This window comes from Sphaerodactylus townsendi, linkage group LG05 (assembly GCF_021028975.2).
Source record: "Sphaerodactylus townsendi isolate TG3544 linkage group LG05, MPM_Stown_v2.3, whole genome shotgun sequence".
NCBI lineage: Eukaryota > Metazoa > Chordata > Lepidosauria > Squamata > Sphaerodactylidae > Sphaerodactylus > Sphaerodactylus townsendi.
The window spans coordinates 28,141,352-28,168,281 of record NC_059429.1 but is presented as its reverse complement, the minus strand read 5'-3'; the positions used below and the strand labels follow the sequence as shown (position 1 = coordinate 28,168,281).

At 42.8% G+C, this 26,930-nt stretch overlaps 1 protein-coding gene across 1 annotated transcript in view; it reads left to right on the top strand.

Annotated features, from left to right (window-relative positions):
- Positions 1-26,930, top strand: part of BRINP3 (BMP/retinoic acid inducible neural specific 3) — a 186,934-nt gene that overhangs the window by 92,462 nt on the left and 67,542 nt on the right. Inside the window, exon 5 of the mRNA XM_048498765.1 lies at positions 8,448-8,684. Within this exon, the coding sequence (XP_048354722.1) occupies positions 8,448-8,684 (237 nt within the window). The remainder of the gene's footprint in view (positions 1-8,447; positions 8,685-26,930) is intronic.

Here is a 26,930-nt window from a genome sequence, read left to right as displayed (position 1 = left end):
CCCTTACACTACTGAGTGTACTGAAGGGGGACAGGGAAGTGGAGCCTTTACTAGAGGGTATCGGGAAGTCATGACAGAGATGCTGGAGCCACAACTGCAGCATTGTCACTGCACAGCTGCAAAATGGGCAGCACAACCTGACACCCAGTGCCATTGCATGCATGCATGTCAGAATGTGCTATTTGTAAGGTAAACAACCAAACAACAAAAAACTGTGAGGTGTAGTGGAAATATACTACATAAACCTACTACACCACAGTTATGAGAAGCAATATATAAAGTAGACAATTAAAAGGCTGATTTAATAAGTGACAATGTCAGGCCCTTTCCACACAGGCCGTTTACAGCGCCCTAGGGATGGCAAAAACGCCATCCCTAAGGAGCTGTTTGCATGGGGGGCGCAGATGCTTCGCAGCCGCGCCGCCCTTGCTCCCCCCCCAGCGGCGCGAAGCCTCCATTTTCCCACCTTGCTCCCCGAGCAAGGTTTTTGGAAAATGGCGGCTTCCAGCTGCTGCCGTGCAAACGGCAGCGGATGGAAGGCGCCATCCCCCCCTTTCCTGATCGACTTACCTTCCCTGTGACCTTCCAGCGCATCGCCGAGGCCTGGGGACATGCCCCCCTGCCCTGCAACTCCGGAGCGGTCGGGCAGGGCAGGGGGGGGTGTCCCCTGGCCTCGGCGACACGTCGGAAGATCACAGGAAAGGTAAGTCGATCGGGCGACGGTGCAGCGCAGTGCCATCTTCCCTGTTGTTACCTGTTGTTACCTGTCGGGCAGGGCAGGGGGGGGGGGTTGGTCAGCGTCATGTACGCCGACCCAACCCCCAGTGTGGCCGTGTGGAAGCGGCCTCAATGTGCATACAGAATCCGAAGTTGCAAACGATGTCCAAGAAGAGTGCACACCCCATATACAAGTAAACAAACAGCAAACGGCAAAGGAATTAAAGCATCTATCTAGATACACCCTCCAGGACAAATAGTGAAAACTTGGTTACATAAATTTAGTCCTTAAATCATCAAAGAGATGGGTTATCCAGTAACTACCTGTTTCATGGTGGCTTGTCCCCTTCATCAGTGACACATTATTCTTCCTTGTCCAATGTTGGGGTTGCCATGTTCAAGCATATCATTTTTGAAACTTGTAGCATTGTGGTTAATATGTCCCCAGTATCAGGGGTAAACCTCAAGATTACATCATGGGTTCTTGCCAGATAAACCATCTGAGATATTTCAAGGAAAGATAACAGAACTTAATTAAAGATTAACTCAATTCTACACATCCCCAGGTGGTCAAGGAGTAAATCCTTCAGCACAGCTTGAGGAAAATTGAAATGTTCCTGCTCAGCAGCCCTGTGAGCAGTGGTGGGATTCAAAGAATTTAACAACCAGTTCTGGTGGTGGGATTCAAAGAATTTAACAACTGGTTGTTTATAAGCACCATTTTAACAATCGGTTCTGCTGAAGTGGTGCAAACCTGCTGAATCCCACCACTACCTGTGAGGAATTTGGAAGAAAGCCTACAAAGTTTCAAAAAGGCTAGCAAATTGGAGAGGGGAGATATGATGGGACAAGGGCCATATGTGGTCATGACATTTCCAAGTTGAATATTTTCTGACCCACCAGTTGATCAGTTGATTTGTCAAACATTGCCAAATATCATTCTTTTTAATAACATTAAATGAAGTTCTAATAAATATGAACAGTTCACAGTTCTCTTTGGCTTTTAACCTGGAATATGAGTTATCAGTCTACAGTTTCAAATTTTAAAAAATTGAATAGCAATAGTTACATGAAGTGGCTGAATATGAATGATTCAAAAACCACCCAAGAGTGATGCAAGATCAGTTGTAGTTATTATAAAGTTCACTTGGGCTCCTGCTCTTGCAATATTTGATGGAACCATTGAATGAAATGCTTTCCCGTCACAATAACAGCATATCTCCTTATGACACCCCCTGAGATGCTGAAGTATTTGCAGGATTAAACTAAGTCTGCAAGCTGTCTGAAAATCCCATTTTGGGGGGCTCTGGTAACTGGCAATGAGAATTATCTTCCCATTGAATTGACGTTCAGAATTCAAGATTCCTTCTCCATTTCCTCCCATAATAAGGCAGCCTATCAAGAATATCACATTATACGCCTGATATTTTTTGGGCATGTAACAGTTTGATAGATGATCCTGTCATTTTCATTGGGGCTCATATCTCCACTGTGTTTATGGAAATTATTTGCCATTCTGAAGCTGTTCTCTCAGTGCTCGACATAATATTTGTCAGTAAAATGCTTAGGAAATTGGTTGTTACATCAATCACGGACCTGTTTTGATACATTCTGTTGGATTCCTAGTCAAAGTCAAAAACACAGCACAAGAATTGCTTTTCATAAAACCATTTCAGTCAATGCCATCATATTTCGATAAAGAGCTCCATACTGAGAAGTTTTCTTTTCATTTATTCCAAATTATGTTTAAAAGCATGCCCAAATCACCAATGAAATTAACATGTTTTGACACAGAAAAGAAGTTGGTTTTTGGCTGAGTTTCTCATTAGCTGTCACCAGTTAGTTTTGAGGCTTTACAAAGCCTCAACTTATGAGATGCTTTGCAGGTAGGAAATTGATGTTATTTCAGGGTGACTTTAAAGTGCAATCCTAAGCAGGTTGACTTGGAAGTAAGTCCCATTGCATTCAGTTGGGCTTACAACCAGGCAATTATTTTTTAGAATTGTACTCTTAAAGATGGAGTTCAACATGGACCTGCCCAACTTAGCTATTCTACAGGGTAGGGCCAATCTACATTGACATTATTATTGTGCGGACTCATTTAACCTTGTGTTCAGTCAATTAAACTGCAAAGGAATTAAACACACAAACTTGTGTTCAGTCAGTTAAAAAACCCAATAGCTCAGTACATTAAATTTCAGGTTTTTTAAAAATATATATATTTTATTGTAAAGTAGTGAAAGGCCCCACCAAGTAGCTCAGGCACCACCATGCAAGCGCTTGACTACTGCCTAGCTAGCAGCCCACAAAGTGGAGGTGGGCATTGTTGTTCACAGAGGCCACTAACTGGTCAGTAAGCACATACTTCCATAGCACAGTGAGTTGACTCCAGCTTCTTACGCTACCTCCCAAAAATTGCTGGCAAAAAGACAAGCTTTTCCCTTTCCTGTTGATTGAAATACATCAGCTGCAGCTTTTTGTCTGTTGCCAGGCTACTGCCAGCAACCTTCGGAGTACATGGGGGAAGGGCAGTTACTTCAGATAAAAACTGGAAGAGACAAGGTAGCTGCTCTAGCTTTTTTCAAAATCACTATGATTTTTACTAGAGAGTTTTTGGGAAATGCTAGAGTATTCACTGTGTCACTTCTGGTTTTTATCAGAAGTAACATAGGCATACTTATGCAACCCCGGAATGCATTTTTTCATTCTGCAACAAAACAGAATACTGAAAGGCCCCACACTATAGTACAGTGGTGGCGAACCTATGGCACGGGTGCCAGAGGTCGCACTCAGAGCTCTCTCTGTGGGCACGCACAAACAGAGTCCCCCCCCCCCCAACATCTAGTCTGGCTTGGGCCGCTGGCCTCAATTATTAGCATTAAACCTAAGACCTAGTTTTGGGGAAGCAGTGTAGGTAACCCTGTTAAGCGCTGTTAAACCCCACTGATTTTCATGTGAAGAACTAAAGCGCAATCCTTTACCTGGGAGGAAGCTTGGTTGCTGGCAATGGGGTTTGCTTCTGAGTAAACCCTCCTTGGGTCGTGATTCACCCATTGGAAGAGTTGCACGGTTGCTTCAAAGCAAAGCCACCGACTATCACCAAGCTTACTCCTGAGTAATGCATGCCTCGGAGCTAACCGTGTTTTCTAAACTAAAACCTCAGCATTCAGGTTAAATTGTCATGCTGGCACTTTGTGATAAATAAGTGGGTTTTGGGTTGCAATTTGGGCACTTCGTCTCGAAAAGGTTCGCCATCACTGCTATAGTAGGAGCCCTGGTATAGGCTTTATTTTCTTATTAGAAGAATTTAAGGTAGTAGGGTGGAAGTAGCATTCATTTCCCATTGTGAGCGTTTATATATTTTTATTTATTGAAACATTTATACCCTGCCATCGATGGCAGTCACACAAACATAATACACTGCTCATATGTTATCAAATAGATTAGACAGAATTTTAAAACACAGGAATCCAAAAGCTGTAAGCAGAGGTGATAATAATAGGATGAGTCTAATTACTATGAAGAGTGATCCCAGCCTACCTGGTTATTATTACAGCAAAAGCTCTATTGTGTCCATTTCAACTCCTGAGAGGAGGAACTTTTTTTTCTCCAGGTAAGGAAGTATTACCTAGATACAGTTCATAGAATCTTTCTTCTATATGAGGCTTGTTGAAATTAATGGAAAAGGTACAGAATTCAGTCTGTGGTATCTCAATGTCAAAATGGTAAAATCCACATGAAAATGTTGTTCAACTGAATTCATTAGATTCCTTTCATTACCACATAGCATACATATTTTAGTATTCATCAGTAGTTAAAAGCACCAGAATCAGATTCCACATCTCAAGCAAACCTATCAAGAAATTAACAATTGTCACCTCTGTACAAGATGTGCAAAATACAAGGCAATGCCCATCAAATTCTCACAACTATCAGTCAGACTGTCCTGCAACCCAGGCTGCCCAGTATCCTCATTCCCTGTTGTTGGGAGACCAACTTTGTTTCCACTTTGACAGGACTCAGCTAGGTGACATATATGACATGAATTGGGTCAAAGGACTACTCAGTGACTCATATCATGTGTATCTTCTAGTTGAACCCTGGGATCTTTTATGACTGCAGTCCCTGTCCAGAAAATTAAAGGAAGCCATCTCTCCATTCATTCAAAAGGAGCAAGGAAAGGGAAACAGGAAAAAAAATATTGAGGTGGGGAATTGAATACAACTGTGTCAGACACAAGGCTATATAATCTTTAGAATCCGGGTGGAGAGAGGACAATTGTGTTTTTTCTGATAAGCATGGAATTCTGCTGTCTGCTGCCATCCACCTCTGATCCTTGGGTTATGTGGATCTGTCCAACTGGATATCCAGAAAAACACAATGTACACAAAGTTCAAACATGATAATTGCTTACTGGCAATATTATAATTGAATAATCAGTGACATTCCGAAAACAATTCCTTTTATGACTTTTCATTTTATGCTTCCACAGATAAAGAAATATCACTTTTCCATGAAAACAAATAGTGTGAATGGACTTTGTATTTGGTTCCGTTCTTTAGCTTTTTAAGACCCAAAGTCTTATTAGGAAAAGAGGCAATCCAAAAGTACAGACAAAATCACAACACAAAACCATGGTTTATTTTACCCATGGTTATTTTTTAAAAAAACCAGGATTCACCTTACAGATTATCTTCCAAATTCTGCTTTGCCTCATCAAATGTTACTTCAACACTTTTGATTCAGTGTTGGAGAATGAGCCAGGATTAAGCCAGGATGTCCATATTCATACTGAGCCCTTTGGGGTTCATTCATATTCATACCCTGAGCCCTTCGGGGGAGGGCGGTTTATAAATATAACAATAAATAAATAAATTAATAAATACATCATGAGAAATTGCAGTTAAGACTAGCTGTGGTTAATAGACCAGTTCGAACAGTGATATCAGATCCTGACTTGATAGTCAGGTGTTCATAGCCACAGGTCAACTACAACAGTTGTCCCAGGCCCTGTGATGAGGTCAGAACCCAGTGAAGGTTCATTAATTGCCTTGACACAACCATCTTTACCTCCTTGGGGTCGTGGCAGTGATGGTGGCTTCAGGATTGCTGTCAGGACAATCTGCTGCAGAGGTGGAGGAGCCCTTGACCCACTTAAGCTAATTTATACTCACCCCTGCCATGAATCCATCCCTACACCTAGTTATCTGGGGGATATTGAGAAACAAAAATGGCCCCAGAAAGGGCACTGCCTACAGCCCCACTATCTGATGGAAGTGGAAAGAAGGGTAGAATAGGCATGCAAGGGGAGGCTGCCAGTTTATGGCAGTGACTGTTCATGCTTACTTGCTACAAAAACAGCTGATCATGCTCCACCACTTGCTGCTGGCTTGTGGTGATCCCTGCTCTACTCATTCAAGGCAACCATCACCTTTTGCTTAGGACTGTGTTGCCAGTGATTCTGGGGCCCTGTGGTAATTAACTAACTTTAATTAGAAAACCATGGTTTAATTAAAGGTAGTCCCCTGTGCAAACCCTGGGTCATTACTGACTCATGGGGTGATGTCACATCACAATGTTCACTAGGCAGACTATGTTTATGGCGTGGTTTGCTATTGCCTTCATCAGTCACCTATACTTTACTCCCAGAAAGCTGGCGGCTCACATTATTGGCCTTGGAAGGATAAAATGCTGAGTCAACCTTGAGCCAGCTACCTGAAATCAACTTCTGTCAAGATCAAACTAAAGTCATGAGCACAGTTTTGGCTGCAGTACTGCAGCTTACCACTCCACACCATGGGACTTGTGATGTTTAATTAAACCATGGTTTTATTTGATGTCTAAACTGAGCCCATTCTGCCCATATAGCACACTCCGACCTCAGAGAGATAGTTTCCAGGATATCCTTTACCTTGAGCTGCTAATTTTTTAAGGGAGAAGCATTCAAACCTGAAGCCTTTCACATTTGTTTTGAAGGAATTCAGTATAAGGAGGTCAGTCTCATTCTATGAATGAAGAGGAATGCTGATAAATCCAGGACTCTGCTTGGCCAGGAAGAGTTGCATTAAAATAATGGTCTTAGAAGTGTGTAGCTCCATTTAGGATGGCTCTGTAAGAAGCATTACAGAACAGGAAAAAATAGTAATACACTTAGAGGTGGCAGGGAGAAAAACAATCCTTCTCCTCACCTTGGGGCTCTTGCAGACAAGATGAAGATCACCTGTTTTGTTCTGGTTCTGTACATGAAATACAAATTGCAAGCTGAGTTTGTGTTAGGATCATGCAGCTAGGAAGTACATGTGGTATTTGTTAATTTCATCATCCATTCAGTTTTGCTATTTGAAACTAAGTTCCAGGCTTTATTAAAAGAAGAAGAGCCAAGCCCATTAAAACAACACTTTTTAATTTGATTCTATTTTATTAATTTCTATACCCCCTCCCCTTTTGAGCTTTTCCTTTTAAATGCACATTGCATGTTATAGATAAAGTGAATTACGTTATATTAATCTTCTTTGTTTGACCCTTAGATTATAATATTGTCAGATGCGGGACTGGAGGTTATAGGACTGATGTAGGATGGACTTACAGCGCAAAGTTCTGGGAGCACTGTGGCAGCAGGAAACAGCGTAGTGAAGGTGACACTGTGCTGTCTCCAAAGGGGCTCTGGGTGGCACAGGCAGGAGGAAAATTCAAAATTCATCCTGCTGCTCAAATAACCCAAAAGAAGAAAGATAGTTACAATAGTTAAAGATAGATAAGGATATGTAACCAGCTCACACAAATCTAACTATTGTTAACAGGGAGCAAGCCATTAACTCACTTCAGTGTTCATTTTTAAATGTTGCAATTTTTTAAAAAATGTGCAACCCCCCAAACAGAAAGAAATAAAAAATATATGAAAACATAAGAACAATGGTGACAAGTCTACAGATAAGCATCTATAAAACTTTTCCAAATATCTAAAAATATCCATGTGCACTTTTTATGTATATGTCATACATGCAAATATTGATAAAATTTTAAGGTCCTTAATCAATTGGATCATTTGAGACTGGAATTTATCTCTCCTAGTCTCTGACTAGGTCCCCTTTCACACAAAGACACAGTGCTGTGGTTCTGGGAAGTGTATATGGATCAAGCAAATGTGTATGTGAGGCTAACAACTTGGTGTCTTCTATACTCTCTGAATCCTAGAGAGGGGGTGCTAATACATGGGATAACCCATAGCATATGTCCTTTCTAAAACCTGATATCTAACAGGCTGAATTTGGCCCCATGAAGATAGAAAAAATGTGTACAACGGAGCCAATCATGGCTACACTTATGGTTCTGCAATTCTGAGGTTTGCAGAAAAATCTGGTTTAAAAAAATCAGTGAAGGGGTAAAAATGTCAAAAGTGCATATGCAGATGTCACAGCCTTCATGAATCTGGGTTGCTTCAGCAACCCAAAAATGACACCTGATATTGCAGCAGTGACCACAAAACCAGAATAAAAAGTAAGTGATACAAAAAGAAAAGCTTTATAAATTGCAAAAGAACAGGCTATTTCCCCCCCTCTGTCATAGGTATATGTGGGCAGCTGGAGAAGTATAAAACTGTGATCCAGTGACTTTTGTACATTTATTTGCAAGGTTGTTTTACATGTGTCAACAGAAATATAACAATGGTTTGGAGGAAACCAGAAGACTTAGTAAGACTGTTTCCTCTCTCCCTCCCCCCGCCTTTTCAGGTCTGCAGCTCATCCTGCCTGAATATTTGCAAGAGCGGTTTGTGCAGGCAGCCCTGAGCTATATTGCCTGCAATTCAGAGGGAGAATTCATCTGCAAGGAAAACGATTGTTGGTGTCAGTGTGGCCCCAAATTCCCAGAATGCAACTGTCCATATATGGATATTCAAGCTATGGAGGAGAACTTGCTTCGCATAAGTGAGACCTGGAATGCTTACAACAGCGAGTTTGAAGACTCAGGTGTGATATTTATATAACTTTTTATACCTACAGTTGCCTTCAGCTAAGAGCCTTGTTCCAGTGGAGGACAACTTGCTCAGCTGGAGCAGAGTTCCTTTCTTTAGTAAGAGTCAGAGTGATGTAGTGGTTGGAATATTAAACAAAGATCTAGGACAGCGAGATTCTCATCCCCACTCTACCATGAAGCTGAGTTAACCTAAATGCTAATCTCCTGCTCTACAGTACATATATCAGAGTTAACCTCCTGTTATACAGTACATTGCTGATTATATTTTTTATGTTTTTGTCTGATATCTTGCTATTCAAATATGCTTATTTGATGTTGCTGATTGACTATGCCTAACTGATGTTTATGTTATGACTATTGATATGGTCATTCTTCTTGTACATAGCCCTGAGCCTTTCGGGGGAAGGCGGTATATAAATTAATATACAATATAACCCTGTTTGCAACAGGGATAAAACATTATTAACCTTGGTCCTACCAGAAGGCTGTGTCTGGCCTCTGTTCTGAATATTCCTTGTAAGCTAGTCCACCTTTCAATAGAAGCTCAATGGATTACCTCTTTTGAGACAGCCATTTTCCCAGTCTAACTGACCTTAAAGGTTTTTTGTAAGTATAAAATGAGAATGGGAGTACAGTGTACACTGTTCTGAGCCTCTTAGAATAAGGGCTGTATACAGTGCATGAGAGATGGGCTCATTCCGCACATGCAGAATAATGCACTTTCAAACTGCTTTCAGTGCTCTTTGAAGCTGTGCAGAATAGCAAAATCTACTTGCAAACAGTTATTAAAGTGGTTTGAAAACGCATTATTTTCCGTGTGCAGAAGGGGCCAGAGTCATGATTCCTCTCAGTATTTCTGTCGTTAATACACCTCTGCAAATTCAAAGTTGTTTCAATGAATTTTAGGTAATGATGATCCACTCAGGTGAGCTGAACATTGATAATGATTAATGACAAACACTATTGGCAGGTGCAGGCTTTGAGGTTGCACATTTTATTTTATTCATGCTCGATGCATTCTGGATGGACTCCCCAAACCAAGTGAGAGTAGAGGAAGATTTGAAAGAAGTTCCTGTTGCTGTGTTCACTGAAAGTCACCTAGTTCTTGAAAATAGCTGTGTAGATCCAAAATGTTTGGGAAATATAATACACCCCCCCTCTTTTTCTCTCTTTTTCTTGTATTCTAAGTACCACAGAGAATGGGAAGATGGGGCGGGGGGAGAGAAGTTGATACTGGCATATAAAGAACTACTTTTGCCACTCTTTAGTTTATCAGTTTCATGACCAGCTGCCTGGCCATATGGTAGGAAAAAACAAGAAGCACTGATCAGACCTGGGGAAAAACAGTAAGAGAAATGGGAAGCTATGTGGGACGCATATGGATGTACAATATGGAAAAAATGTTTGGCAGGAAATGTGACTATAACTGAGGGCTGGGGTGACAGGAATTGCAGATATAGATTAAGATATATGTAACAGAAAAATGAAATCAAGAGGAATTGGAAGTATACTTTGGATTATCTTATGTCTGTGTATAAAGACGACACAAAGGGTTATTTTTAGGAAAGGCTGACATTGCATCCTTACTTGTGGGTTCTGTGCTTGATGAGTGGTGGGAACTAAGGTCTACAGGTAGAATATCATGTGGGACTCAAGGTCCTTTGTGTGTATAGTGGTTTTTGGAACTGCTATTTCATGCACTTTTCTACATGGAGAAAGCCCACATTTTCTCTTATTACAAGGGCGATTAACATAATTATAATCTTGCTTCTAGCACTACTCAGTTTTATTCCTCTAGATTTTGTCTTTGTGTAATATTGATGCACATTGTTAGTGATTTAAGAACAGAAGATGAAGCCAAATGACAAAACTTAACTGTTTTTCTCTGAGGATAGCTGATTTGAAATTGCCTTTTCTTTATTTCTTCCTTGTTTCATGTATAATTCTATTGCATGGGAACCACGGCTTGCAGCAGCAATTACAGTGATTTCAGGAATCCCAGAGGGACAATGTATGTAAAAAGTTCCCAGTTGGAACAGAACAACAATGATGATACGGGGGGGGGGGGGATTGGCAGAAGGGGACTACAGAAACAAAATTCTGGGGGTCCTAGTCAGTGGTGGGATTCAAATAATTTAACAACTGGTTGTTTACAAGCACTGTTTTAACCGGTTCTGACCAAGTGGTGGGAATTTGCTGAATCTCACCACTGGTCCTAGTCCCCCTGGAGGCCCATGGAAACAGACAAGTCATGTGATTTCATATGCTGCTTTGGTCAGGTTTGGATACTATGAGAGATGCCCAATATATATATTTTCTTGGGAAGTCATGACAAGGTTGCCAGTCTCCAGATGAGGCCTAGAGATCTCCTGAAATTATAACTGATCTTAAACTACAGGGATTAGTTCTTCTGGAGACTGTGGAAGTTTTGGAGGGTAAAAATGGTATTACATTCCTGCTGAGCTTCCTTTCCTCCTCCAACACCACCTTCCCTAGGCTCTGCCTATAAATCTCCAGGAATTTCCCAACCCAGAGTTGGCAATCCTAAATCCTGGTGGGTTTCAGTAACTTTAGGCCTTTTGTTAAAATCCTCATGTAATGTTGCTGAAACAAAATTCACCTAAATCTAAACAGCCAAAAAAATTTCAACAAGGCATGTAACATTTCCTGTCCTTAGACTCTCACCTTCTGAGATCCATTGATTGCAAGTATAAGAGCCTTGGGATCAAAACATGCAGGCAAAAACAAGATGCTGCACAGCTCCATCAAAAAAAAAAAATGAAATATGTGGTTGAAAGTGAACAAATGCCTGGAGGTCTCTGTATGAATGTGAGCTGAAGAAAAGATCACAGAATGAGACAGCAAGTTTGAAAATATTTAATATTTTAATTTCATTTAATTTATTACATTTGTAGACCACCCTTTTAGGCTCAGGTTGACTTCCAACAATCCAGAAAAATACAATAAAGATGTAAATAACAATTAGACCACAGCTTAGAACCTACCAATACCTATCACATCATCAATAATAATAATAATAATAATAATAATAATAATAATAATAATAATAATAATAATAATAATAATAATAATAATTAGTAGTAGTAGTAGTAGTAGTAGTAGTATTAATAGTAGTAGTAGTAGTAGTAGTAGTAGTACGGCCTGCCCTGTAGCAAGACCTGGTATGAGCACAAGCCAGAGAAGACCACAGAAAATGAAGAAGCAAAAATACTCTGGGACTTTAGAATACAGACAGACAGATTAACTGGGCAAGTACACAACACCCTGCAGACATAACAGTGGTAGAGAAAAAAACATACATGTTTGGATCATGAAGGATGTTGCTGTGCCAGTTGACATGTAGGAATTAGAGGACGCAAAAAGAGCTGGAAAAAGATCACAAAATACAAGCGACTTACAAATTGAAGTTGGAAATGATTGTGGCAAAAGAACAACTGTAATCCCACACTTAGTAGTCGGTGCTCTAGGAGGTAAATCCCCAAGAAATCTTAAGAAAATACATCTGGAAAGCCTAAAACTTGGACCCAGAACATCCAGTCCACATGCTGCAAGAGAAGCAGCACTTCTAGGAACTGCTACAACATTATCTTCTACGCAAATACCTCTAATATAGTGTGGAGTGTGGAGGAAATCTCGCGACGAAGCTGCGCGAACATATTATAGGACGTTTATGAAAGCCTATGAGATGGCTGCACGAATGGTTGCCAAGAGTGGTGCTTCTTCTCCTCCTCCCTGGCGTCCACTAGCTTCCGCCCAGCTCAATTGTTCTCAGTGATAATCCGAGTCATTGACCTCTCTTTGGTCAGAAGAGGTCATCAAATTCTCAATTGGATATTAGCTGTGAGGCATTTATGAGCTTTTTTGCGGATAAGGATTCGTCGCTCCGCCGTGACCTTCCCTCCACGTTGGCATACAATTGAGTGAACTGGAGACTCCCTTCGCCATCTTCAGGCCCTTTGTTTGGCCCAGTTTTTCCCGGGCCTCTGTGAAGCCGCTGTTGACAGGACCTTGTAGCTGCTGTTAGACCAACTACCTGTCCTCTTCTGGATCCATGCCCGCCTTGGCTTGTGAAAGCTCTGCCAAGCTGGGAGCTACGGCCCCATCTGTTGAGAGTATCATCAATAACTCCCTTGAGCAAGGAGGTTTCCCGGATGGGCTGAAGGGGGCAGTGGTCCACCAACGCTTAAAAAGACGATCATTAGATCCTGGAGAGCTGGCCATAATTACCGCTCTGTTTCGAATCTTTCGCTTTCTGGGGAAGGTAATTGAGAGAGTGGTGCTGGAGCAGCTTCAAGGTTCTGGATGACACATCGGCTTTTGATTCCCTTCCAGTCCGCTTCCGTCCTGGGCATGGGATGGAGACTGTTCTCGCCGCCGCCACAGATACACTCCGTGATGCAGCTTTGACCGAGGCGGATCGGCGCCAAAGCTGGTATTGTTAGATCCACCGCAGCGTTTGATGTGGTCGCATCATGAACCTTTTTGACCCACCGCCTGGCTGCCTCTGGAGGCGGGCACTGTCCTTCAAATGGATTGCCTCAAGTTTCTCTGGGGTCGAATCAGCAAGTGAGGCGCTGGGATGAGGCCTCCCGGAAGTGCTCCGGGCCTATTGCTGTGTACCCCAGGGGGCATTATTATCCCCGCTACTTCGTTATTTAATATCTACATGCGACCCCTTTGCTCAGCTGGTACGAAAGTTTTGGGTTGTCTTGTCATCAGTATGCGGATGACACTCAGCTCATTCTGTTGATGGAGGGGGGAACAGCCACCGCCCCTGCAGCCTCTGCCACAGCATTGTTTGGAGGCGGTTGCTGGTGCCATGGTTACGACAGAGCAGGTTAAAACTGAATCCATCGAAGACGGAGATCCTCCTTGGCTGGCCGTGAGGGAGAGAGGGGGATGTTTCAGCCGGGCCGGTGTGTGGAGAGGGGTCACATTGGCACCGACCTTCTCCACAGACAGACCCAGGGGTCCACCTGGACTCCGCCTTCTATCAATGGAGTACCCAGGTGGCCCATATAACCCGGGTTGCTTTTTTCCATCTTCGCCAGGCCCGCCGGCTGGGGTCTCCCTTCCTCTCCCAGACCGACCTGGCCACAGTGATCCATGCAACGGTCATCTCCAGATTAGACTATGCCAGTAATCCCTCGCTTCACGCGGGCCTTCCTTCGCGTGCTGATTCGGAAGTTAAAACTGGTCCAAAATGCAGCTGCACGTTTGCTCACAGGCAGTGCCATCTGGGAGCATATCCAGTTTCCAAAGCGCGTTTCAGCTGCATTGGCTTCCAGTAGAGTTCCCAATCATCTTCAAGGTGTTGGTGCTGACCTTTAAGGCCTTTACGCTGCCTGGGACTCTTCAGCTTCGGGACCAGACGCTTCACATGTCCTCTATACACGCCTCTTCGGGCCAGCGCCGGAGGCCAATCTACTGGTGGTCCCTGGCCCTCGATGATACGGTTGGCTTCCACGCGGGCCAGGGCTCTTTTGTATAGCTCTTGGCTCCCAGCCTGGTGGAACGCTTCTTCCACCAGCTGTCCGGTCAAGGGACCTTACCGAATTCAAGAGGGGCCTGCAAGACGGAGCTGTTCCGGCCGGGCTCCTTTGGATGGAACCAGCCGCTGATGGTGCCCCCCCCCCGCCCCCCCATGGCTCTTTTACATCTGTGCCTTCTGCCATCTGGGATTTTGCTTGATCTTCCCTCCTTGAAAGAGGTGTGGTTTGGAAATGGAAATTGTCGGACACCATTGCAAGTTAATTTTTAGTCTTTATACTTTAGTCTCTTTCTATTGCTGCTTTTAATGGTTTTAGTTATTTTACTCTTGTATATGATAGGTATTAGGCTGTACACTGGCCTAGAGTCTGGACATGTAGCGTATAATAAATTGAAACATAAATAAATAAAAAATAAAAATATCCTAGGTCCTTGGGAAGGACTCGCTATTCAGAGATGAATTCCAGACACTTGTGCTGTGTTGTTATGTGTATAATAATAATAATAATAATAATAATAATAATAATAATAATAATAATAATAATAATAATAATAATAATAATAATAAACATCATTAAAAAAAACTCAATAGCAACTAACATATAGTGTTAAATAATTACATTCATATGACTATAAATAGGGCAAAGATGGAACAGCAGAGAAGAGGGAGGCCAAAGTCTAGCATAGACGCTAAGGAGCAAGTGACATTTCTCCAAGGATACCTAGGTAATGGCAATTTGCAGTGTTTTGCAGAAGGAAAGCTAGAAGCTGCATAAAAAAATCACACACCCCTCCCATCTTGTTCAGTTGAGCTTGAATCTCCATCTCTGATCAAATGCCTCCCCCACTATCAGACCCACCCTTCAACTTGCTTCATTGCTATACCCAGCAGTCCTGTTGACAGCAGCAACAAGATATATAAGATGTTTCCATTAACATCTTATAACACTAGTAATGGCATACATAGAGACAGCAGAAGATGACCATGTGAAATAAGGAGTGATCCGGGTTAGCAGGATTTTATTGATGCAAGTCATCATTGTTAATCCATTCCAATCCTCTGTTGAATTAAGTTCTCCTCTGGCTGTCTCCATTTTGCCCTTTCTAGACTTGCAACTTGAAGGGAGCAACCTTTAAATACCTTGCGATCTAACCACACTAGACTATTATGACCTTTATGGCTGCGGCATACCTCTAAGAGAACTTGTCATGCCCTCATTCCTCATTCCTGGTTTACAGGCTCTCACCGAGGCTATGGAAATGATTTGACAGGGGGTTGAAAAGGAGACAGATTTTTTTTTTGCCTGCAGTTATACCTCCCTACCTATTACTCTTTATTGAGTAGTTGTCCATTTTTCCTACATTACTGAGCAGAATGATCTCTTTCTCCCTTGTAAATATAAGAAATGTTTTGGAGGATATTCTGTGGAGAGAGAAGGAGAGAAAGGGTGGGCCAGCATTGCAGAGCTATCTGTCATGCCCATTGTACTCCAGGAGTTTACAAATGAGAGAACCGGCTTTCTCTTGTTATCATTTCTCCCCCAAAATAAATATTGCCTTTGAAACTTAATCGAAGACTTCTGTTGGTTTCAAATAAAGCCTAAGCTTCTGTACTGTCTTGAATCAAATGCATCACTTTCCATACACAACAGTGAGCCCTTCCTGATTGAGCCCAAATGACAGTCATGGCTGGTCCTTAAAAGCCAGGATTAACCCACATGACCCAAAACAGTTAATGGAGAACAGGGGAACCAATGTAGAGTTTGTATAGAGTGAAGCAGTCATGAGATTGCATCATCATTCAAACAACTTGCAAGCAATTAACATTTTACTGGGCTGCCAAAGGTGACAGGTTAAGTTTCTGATGCTCTAGAAAATCTTTTGATGTATTACAGATCAGAATCAAAGAAGAAAAAACAGAGCATATAGGAGGAGAAACCAGTATCTATGCCTACCTCTAGATCAACATAGTTATCACCAGTGTGAGACTGCCATGAGATCTGGAGGGAGGTTTCACTGCCAAACACAGATAGAAATCCTAGAGTGACACATGCTGCTTGCTTCCAGTTTGATTTGGGAAATCCATCAGGTGCTGCCTGATCTTTTTTGCTGAATGGGACAAACCTTATTCCATTTAGCAGAAGAACGTGGTCACGTACGGAGGGACTAGTCATGATTGGTGGTACACTTGGTAATGCATATAACAAGTTCCCCACTCTCATATGAGTACATCATTATAAGAACCAATAGCTATGTCTGGGGAGCTATTCATGCCACTGTTATGATTGCACAATTGCAGTAGCCCATCAGAGGTCTGCCAGTGTCACTGAAAGAGTGGCACTGCAATGAATAGCTCCCACATGCAGGTTGCAGTTTTCACAATTCAAACATCCTGCCAAGTGGTAAGTATAGAGTCTTGTGATGTTTGCAGGAAGGCCACGCTTTGTCTCAACTAGATCCCAGCACTGGGGTGTATATGAACTGACTTGAGAAACAGTTCTTCAGTCAGTGGTGTAGAATGCTGCCGAGATCCACCCAAGTGTCATTTTCAGTATTTGATCAGATGGGACAATGATAGCTGCAGATGGCATAGAATTTCAAAGATATTCAAAGACGACGACTTTGGAATTTATATCCCCCCCCCCCCTTTATCTCCTGCAGGAGAGAAGCTTGATGAATTTTAACTTTGGAGGAAAAGTGTGCATTGGAGACTGAATTTTTTAAAAAAGTTGATCAAACATATGTGCAAATGCCAAAAACTGCATCCACACACATTGGTACTTGAAAAAAAAAAAAGTAAATTACATTGCAAAAGTCTGGTGATAATATTTCAGAATCAGAATGAAGACATTCACTTCTCAACAAACTTCTATCCAAGACAGGCCCAAGTGGAGCGAGTTCTTACATTCAAGTACTCCTTCCTGTCACCCCTCCCCTTGTACACAGAGTACACTTGAAGGCTTTTGGTACTCCTGTTTCCCATGAAGTCCAAATGCAGCTACCAAAGCAGATGAGAGCTTGTTTCCTTCCTGTATTTACGAACCTGGTTTATTGGGTGAAAACAAACTCCAGGTTTCTTAAAGGGGGAAAGAAAACTTGCAATCAATGCACAAACCAAATTGAACCAAACAATGCTGAGGAGCAAAAAACCTAAGTAAAAAACCACACTCCCCTCTTCAGATTTGGCAGATCTAAGTAAAAATCACACCACCACCGCTCCTGAGATTTGGCAGATCTGGCTACATTGGTAACCAGTGCATATATTTTTCTCCTGTTGATGGACTGTTAAGGCTGTTTTTATGACTTTGCAGCTTCTTTCTTTCTTTCTTTCATAGCTGGAAAACAAGGGTGGGAAACAAATATTTTTAATACATGAATTGTGTGATGTTTGAATGAGGCCAACTGGTCCTCTCTTTTTGCATGCTTCTTGCTATGTGGGTTTTACCCGAAAAGTGTATTTTTGAGCACTGAGAACTCTTCTCACATGTTCATTGAATGTGTGGAGTGAGAGTCAGGTTCTCCACGGCTGTCCCTTCTCCCAAGCTTTGAGGATAGTGATCTTCTGAAACTCATGTATGATAGGAGATAGCAACAACGACCCCTACCCATCTCCTCGCCATGCTTTAGTTTAACACAAACATGTGACAGACAGACCACAGTTTCTTTTCTTTCCTATAAGTTCTTTCCTATATTCAGTCTCTTCCCTCTATGCTGATGGAAACAGGGGCTCTTTCAGCTCTGTTCTCCTGGATCCATCTGTTTTCTCCTTATATCTTCTTTGTACAGCCGTATCTTGTAGCCTTCAGATTTAGTTGCTTGCTCTGCAAAATGAGCAGCTGTTTTGATCAAAAATCCATACTGATGCTGTTCACCCTAAATTAGCATGCTTCATTAGTGTCTCAGGGATCCTGACTGAATTAAAACTCTTAAGTTTTTCCTCGGGGGAGAGGGAGGGAAAACTGTGCTGAAGAACAGCAGGGTTTCATCTTGTTTGCTGATTCATCTAAACACTCAATGAACAACATCACTTTCTGGTGTGTGAAATCTGTGATGAATTTAACCCCCCCCCCCCCCCCCCGGTTTTTCATGTACCTCTGATGACCTATTAACTATGAAAGCCAATGGGGTGTAGTACTGGAGTAGGATCTGAATTAACCAAGTTCAAAATTCCACTTTGCCCTGAAGCTTACCTTAGGTCAGTCATGGACTCTCAACCTAATCTAGGAAGGAAAAAAAGTTCTAAACAAATAAACTGAACTAAATGATTGGCCATGTTTTAAATGACATCACTGATCCAGGCTTGGTATTGCTAGAATCTCCAGGCAGGGGACCTGCAGTATGTACAAGTTCTACGTAGCTTTAGCTTGCCCTTCCTCTCCTAAGAAATGAGTAAAAAGAGGAACTTTGTGCCCTCAGAAAATTGTGCTTCATTTTTAACAGTTTGTTGTGCAGCTCTTATTTTGAAAGCTTCAGAATGAGTAGTAGGTACACATGTGCCTAGACAAGATATGATTTGAACTAACTCAAACGATATCATATATTGGTGGCAAAACTAACTGTGATGACTAGGCTTGGTGATTCAGCATGCCCAAATAGCCAAAAGCCAAATTGGGTCTGATTTGGCAAATTTGGCTTGTATTCGGGATAAATTCAAGCTCCCAAAATGCAAGCTGAATCCAAATCCATTTGAATGCTCAAATATGAATCACCATTCAGGCATTCAAATCGATTCAGGGGAGTTTAAAGGGAGCTTAGAGGGTCCCTTTAAATCCACCCCCCCCCCCAATCCATGCCAATGGGGATGGATTTAAAGAGAGCCTCTAGGTTCCTTTTAAACAATGTGGAAAGTGTTGTTCTTTCAGCATGGATTGGGGATCAGGATTTAAACAGACCCATGTTGTTTAAAGGGAGGCCAGAGGGTCCCTTTAAATTTAAGTCCTCCCCAAGGGGTGGATTTAAAGAGAATCTTTGGCCTCCCTTTAAACAACGTGGGAGGTGTTGTTCATTTGGCATGGATTGGGGTGCAGGATTTCAAGGGATCAAGGCAAGGATTTAAAAGGAGCAAGCCCCATTGAAGTCTTTCCCACCATGGAATTTGCTGAAGAGCTTTGCTCTGAATTGACTCCATAACAGCCAATAACGAATTTCTGGGGGTGTCTGGGGGGCACATTTTTCAAGGTAAAAGCACCAAACTTTCAGGGTATCTTCAGGAGACTCTCTTGATGACACCACACAGGTTTCATGAACTTTGCTTCTGTGGATGGAGTGAGATGTGTCCTACCCTTTTGGGGGTCCAGAAAATTGAACCTCCTAAATCAAGCTTCCCCAAACCTGGGTGTTCATGCCAGGAGTATCTCCTGGAGCCACCCTGAAAGTTTGGTGCCTCTACCTTGAAATATGTGCACCGTGCTTACACACCCAGAAATTCTCCATTGGCTGCAATGGAGCCATTTCAGAGCAGAGATTATGATAATGTTATCTATTCATGCATTTATTAACCTAGTGGCACCAAACTTTCAGAGTATCTTCAGGATACTCTCCTGATGATATTAGCTAGGTTTTGTGATGTTTGGTTCAGAGGGTCCAAAGTTATGGACCATCAAAGGGGGAGTCCCCATCTCCTGTTAGCTTCCACTGGAAACTATGGGGGGATGGTGGCACCCCCTTGGGTGTCCATAACTTTGGACCTCCTAAACTAAACTTCACAAAACTGTGGTGGTGTCATTAGGAGAGTCTCCTGAAGATACCCTGAAATCTTGGTGCCACTAGCTTTAACAATGCCCTCCTACTGACCAAAAATGAAAAAAACACTTAAAATGCCTAAAAATGCTAACGATCCCAAATAAATTCGGGTATACCGAATTGGGGATTTGGCTAATCCAGCCATACTGATAATTTTCTAGCCAAATCAAGCTGAATCCGAATTTTCCTGAATTTTTTCGATATTGCTCAAGCTTAGTGATGACATGTGTGAATTTACCTCTCAAAATGACACCCTGCATCTAATGCCCTCTCTGCTGGTGTGATGCCACCATATGGTGTATTTCTGCACATTCTTTCTACATCCTTGGCACTCATGGGGATGGGGTAGACAACACAAGGTAGTAATGACCTATTGCACATTTCTATAACTGTGGCAGATAAGGGGGCAATGTGGGGTGGTCATTTCTGCTGGTGACCCCTCAATTATTTCCATTTTGAGCCCCCCTTCCACTTTATATTTTTACCAAAATCATTTTTGACTTTGAACTTTTCCCATGGTGGTGATTAAAGTACACCCATTGAACTGAAATTGGATTTCCACGTGAATTAGCTTTGAGTCCCTGTATTAACTAGATACAATATGTAATTCCTTAACAATGGATGGGTCGCCTGCTGATGAATGCTGGTGAGTTTTATTTTCAACAAAGTGCAGTCATCAGCTTCACCCAGATACTGCAAGATTTACCTGGAACACAGCACCAAACATCTGAACACGGGTTGAAATCCGCTTAATTCCCTTTTGAAATTTGTGAATCCGCATCAGTGTGCTCAGCTGGGGATCTGTATTACTATAGCCTTACCTTTTTTGCTCCCATTTGCATTCTTTATTTTTTCACTTCTTCATAGAGATTGAATTATTAACATTCTCTTGCCGAAAACTGCTCGACTAAGCTGATGGGATTTAAAGCAATAAAGAAAATTCATAAGGAAGTTCTACTAGGAAAGACAATTTGCTACAGCCATTGACTGAATATTATATCAAAGGATTTAGAGGTAGAAGACACCTTGCATTCCTTTCCCCTTTTCATGGCCCGTTTGGGTGTTATTAAACTTTTTTTTTCATTAAAACCTCCCTCCCATTCAGCAGAAAGGAATGAATCTGATATTTTCAGTCACTCATTTCAGACTGGGATTCCAAGACTAGTCCTTTAACTACAGAGATGCACAAGAGACTCTTATGGATTATCCATCAACCACAAAATATTTACAGTTGCCATTTTGAATCTGCTGGCTATACCTATTTTTAAAAACTGCTGAAGATTTTTTTTCTTATTGCCATATAAATTTTTTAAAGAGAGAAGATATGAATGAAGGTGACACTGAAAATCCAAACAGATGAAAACCATTCAAGAGCAGGGGGAAGAAATAATTGGTCCATTCTGCACAGCACAGATAAAGAATGTCCTGAGAATCTTTAAAAAGGTGTCTTGGGAACGAATTCCACAAAGCTTTTTCCCCAAAATTTCCTCAGGATGCCTTATTTCAGCTCAAGGCATCTTTTTTTGAAAACTCTTTGAAGTGCACCTTTTCCCCTTAAGGTGCCTGCAAGATGTCATCTGCCTGACTGCAGAATGCGGAGCTCATGAGGAGGCATCTTATTTTTCCCACCAGACCGCATTTTGCTGTCTGGTCAGTTTCACCCTCTGCTTGTGCCCAACATTTTGTATGCTGCTGAAGAGATTCTCCCTGCCTTCATTTGCTGAAGGTTGCCCCAGGATGTTTGCTCTGCAGGCTCCAATCCTGGGCACCTTTTCAGCCCAAAAAGTACATAATTGTTGTCAGATGGTCTTGCCAATTCTGGTTTTCCTTTTTTTTAAAAAAAAATTCAAAGACTATTTTTGTAACTCTGCAGACATGCATAAAAGAATCTTAGCTGCTCAGAGGACTGCTTTGCCTCCCATTGAGAAGCATTGAGTAGACCTGCCTTCCATGGAACATCTTAGTTTTGTTTTTTTTACTGCACAATGGAATGTGTGCCACTCATATAAATTAAGATTTATCAATCCTTGATCTAAAGTTAGGGTTTGAAGCTGATTTATCAACCACAAGTAGTCCTTACAAAACCATAGTTTAATCAAAACTTACAGTGCTTAATAAACCAACATTTCAAAATGTGAAATATGAATACAGATGTTTTCTGCCTCTTGGGATTCTCTGTGTTGCACACCATATATCACTTTTCCTTTTGTTTTATTTTGACAGAGGTCTTTTTAAAGCTACAAAGACTCGAAATGTATGCATATTGCTGATTCTCATATTGTGTCTTTGTAGATTCAAAGACACCTTCCTCAAAACCAAAAAAACAAAACATGTGCTGAATCAGCAGTGAAAACTAACTTTATTCATGTACTTTTTAGACCGAAATTGCAAAGAGATGAGGTGCAAGCCAGTGGCGAAACTACAATGGGGACATCTGGGGACAATTGATCCAGTCGCCCTACACTTAAGTCATGTGGGGGAGCACAATTGCCCCAAACCCATCCCCCTTCCTGCATCGCCTGGCCCCACCCCAACAGACTGCTCTCGGCAGAGCCAGCTGAAAGAGCAGTCTGTTCAGGACTGATCCCTCTGCTGGCTGAAAGAGCAGTCTGATGGGGAAGGGCCAGGCCAAGGAGGGAAGGAGGCCAGGCCCTGCCAGGCTGCCCCAGACCACTGCGGCACCAAAGGTAAGTGGGGCACAGGGGAGGGGGCTTGGCCTGGGCCCATCGGAAGCCTCCCCTCCTTCCTTGTCCACCCCAAAAAGCCCAGCAGGGCCTTCAGGGGCCTGGCAGGAGCCTTCCCTCCCTCCCCCTCAACCAAAAAGCCCAGCTGGACCTGCAGGGGCCCGGCAGAAGACTCCCCTCCCTTCTTCCCCTCTCAAAAAGCCCAGCTGGAACTGCAAAAGCTCGGCAGAAGCCTCCCCTCCCTCCTCCCCCACCCCAGAAACCCAGCCGGGCCTGCAGGGACCCAGCAGAAGCCTCCCCTCCCCGACCCAAAAGCCTAGTCAGGCCTGCAGGGGCCCAGCAGAAGCCTTCACCTCCCCCAGCAGACACCTCCAGCACTCCAGCCTTGGCACAAATGCTGAGGCTGGAGCTCCCCTCTCTCTGACAGATTCCATGGGCAGAGCCAGCTCTGCCACCACCACCCATCTCCAGCAATCTGGCTGTGTCCATGGATCACAAAATCCATGGGCAAAACAAGCTCTCCCTGCCCCCGCAATCCCATTTGAAAATGACCTGGTGCAAAAAATCATTGTTTGGTCATGGGGGAGGGGAGGGCGGTCACCTACGGGGGCGCGCAAAACTCAGATTCTGCCCCGGGCTCCATTTTTCTAGCTACGCCTCTGGTGCAAGCAGAGGAAACCTCTGTGGAAACCTTCTGCAAATTGCGGGCGGCACAGAGAATCCCGAAGCAGCAGAAAATGGCGGGTACAAGCTGTTCAGAAAACGGAAATGAGAGGTCTAACAATTGGTGGGGGCAGTGATGCAGGCATAGATTTTAATGGGGTGGGTTCGGGGTGTGTGGCCACGCCTCCCCAAGCCCCGCCCCTGGCCCCAGTGCTTATAAAAGTTGTTCTCTGAGGCCAGGGATGGCAAACTATCCTGCCCCGCACCCCCTACCCCCCCACTAGCTAGCCTCCCAGCCAGCAACCGGCAGTCCCTTCTGCCCTCTCCTCCAGACAGAGGTGTAGCTAGGGAAAATGCAGCCTGGTGCAAAATCTGATTTTTGTGCCCCCCTAATAGACTGTGATGCTGGAATCCACCCACAAACAGCATCACTTTCATTGGTGTTTAAAATAGGGAGCCCAGATTCTCCTTTTATCCCCCACCCTGAAACAGCATCACTTTCAATGTTTAAAGTTTGGTTCAGGGGGGTCCAATGTTATAGTCCCTCAAATGTGTAGCCCCCATATTCTATTAGTTCCTATTGGAAACAATGGAGAATGAGGTCCCCTTTTGGGAGTCCATAACTTTGGACCCCCCTGAACCAAACCTCACCATACATGAATGGTAGCATCAGGAGTGTCTCCTGAAAAATCTCTGAAATTTTGGTGCAGCTAGCCTAAAAGTTGCACCCCCTACAGGCCAAAAACTGAAAAAATACACTAAAATACAAAAAAAACAAGCGGGGCGGGGGAGCTTAGCTTCGGACATGTAATGGTTGGGTTTACACCCAGAAACCCCCCCTAACCTATGTCCTTAGGTGGGAGGGAGGCAGGCTAAAGGACCTTTTTGGGGTGAAATGCTTAATTTGTCCATGTTATGTGGGCAAAAAAGAAGAAATTATTCTTTTTAAAATGTCTACAAGACATATTGTGTTGTGCGGAATGGTCCAGAGTTACTCACATCAGTGTCTTCCTTTTGGGCTCATGGTTTGTTTTCTGACTAGAGACAACCAGAGCTTTCCAGCCTCTCACTTTCTTGGTCTGTCAGAGAGTGGCTGTCAGAGAGTGGTAGAGTGCATGTTTTAGTTGCAGAAGATCCAAGTCTCAATGCCTGGGATCTCCAGTTAAGGATCTCATGTAGTGGGTTTTGGGAAGGACCTTCCTTGGTCAGAAAACATGGAGAGCTATAGCTGCTACCAGTCACAGTCAACAATACAGTCCTTGGTAAAACTGACACATAATTGGCTATTGAGTTGTTGTACTTTCTGGATTTGCTGGATCTTCAGTGAAGGATTTAGGTTTCTAGTAACTGTAGGTAAGGTTTAGGTATAAGGAAGCTTTTCATGTATTTTCCCTTTTGTTTGATTGCTTTACATGTGTGTTTTAAATGGTATTTTGATCTAAACCTCCTGACAAAACACATCAGTAGCAAATTATAAATAATTAAAAGTAAATAAATAAGTGAATGAACCTTAAATGTTTTGAGGCTTCCCCCCATTCATGTGTTTTGAAGACTTTGTATAGCATACACAATGACATAATTGAAGCCATTTTACATTGCATTTGTGGGAAATTCATTTGTGGGAAGATTGTTCATACCAGTCTTTAGGACAGTTTTGACATTTTAAAATAAAGGTAGTTCTCTTTCATTGTCTGAACAGTAAACTAGAAAATGTGATCATACAGACTTCCAACTTTTGAAATGCTCATGAACTCAAATGAAATTGTGGGTTTATTTGGGCACTGAAAATGGTCTTTCATCCTTCCAAGAGAAGAGCAACTGTCTGGTTCACTCAGTACATTTTAGTCACTGTTCTGATTACAACAGACCGATTGCTAGCTCAGGAGTGGTGGCTATTTAGTATGCAAAGGCTGTTCCATGCCAGGTCTTAATTGAAAGATTCCTTGTGAAAAAGTCTAGAGAAGATTCACTGGCAACTGAAGGTACTTTATAATCACTGAGTGGAAAGACATTAATCAATACAGTTCACTCCATTTGACCCTTTCCCCAAACTAATGGTCTTCTTTTTATACTGGGCTTTGAAAAACCTCAGCAACATCCCCACATCCTTAATATAATTATTGTTTACTCTGTTATCTTACAGGGGTGTTAATTTGCCTTCCAGTAATTAACTCCCCCATGTAGATGTCAAGAAATTTAATCAGTAAGAGGGAGAAACACAAATTTACCAAACTGTCACAGTGTCCATGGCTACAATTTCCCTCCTCCTCTCCCCTCACCCCAAGGTAGCTCTGTTTTATGAAAACAAACAGGTGCAACACACATAATTCCTTCACAGAGCCAATATTTAAATTGTTCTTGTCCTGTAACCAAATGGAGGGCACAACCAATCCACAATGCATAATGTAATCATTTCCTTTCCAGCCTTAAAAGCATTAGGGGCCACCTGCTAGTACTGCACCTGGCAAATCTACTTATTAAAAGTCACACAAGTTGTGTACTAAGGTATGTGAAACAGTTTTGATGAGATTGCATTAACAAGAAAGAAAACAAGAAAGATATGCCAGTAAAATCCAGTTGATGTCCAGTCCACCATGAACAAGGGCACTGCGGATTTCCTTGAAAGCTGATAACAAGCTCTCATTCCTCGCAAGTCCACAGTCTGCCTATTCTGCTTTGTACATAAAATTAAAGATTAAAAGAGATTCTATTATTTTTATCTTCTCTTGGCTCACCATTGCTGTTATGAATTTACAGCAATGTTAATTGCTGTTTTCCCTCCCCCACTATTTCCTCTTACCCTTCCCTGAAAGCCCCCATAGCCTCTCCCTATTTCCTCCTCTTTCTCACCTTGGTAGGGTTGACAACCTCCACGTGGGGTTTGGAGTTACCCAGAAATCACAACAGATCACCCAACTACAGAGACCAATTACAATTGTCAGCTCCAGGTTGGGATATTCCTAGAGATTTGGGGGTGGAGCCAGTGATTTAGGTATAGATTTTTAATGGGGTGGGTTTGGGGGGCAGGGCCATGCCCCCACCTGCCCTGGGGGCATGGCCACGCCTCCCCAAGCCCCGCCACAGCCTCAGTGCTTAGAAAAGCAGCTCTCCAAGGCTGGGGATGGCAGACTCCCCTGCCCTCCCCCCCACCAGCTGGGCTCCCAGCCAGCAGCTGGCAGTTCCTTCTGCCCTTCCCTTCAAGCAGAGGCGTAACTAGGGAAAATGGAGTCCGGTGCAAGATCTGAGTTTTTTTTTTGGGGGGGGGGAGCATGGGCGGCTGCTGTGATGCTGGAATCCACCCTCAAACAGCATTACTTCCAATGGTGTTTAAACTAGGGAGCCCAGATTCTCTTTTTAAATCCACCTTAAAGGGAGAATCTGGGTCCTCAGTTAAAACAAAATTGAAAGTGATGCTGTTTTGTGGTGAATTATCCCCCACCCTGAAACAGAATCACTTTCAGTGTTTAAACTGGGGACCTCAGATTCTCCCTTTAAATCCATGCCAAAGGGGGGGATTTAAAAGGAGAATCTGGGGAAATTTGGGGGGTGCCTGCTGTCAGGGGTGCAATTGTTAAGCTAGCAGCACCAAAATTTCAAGGTATCTTTAGGAGACTCTCCTGATGATACCACCCCGGTTTG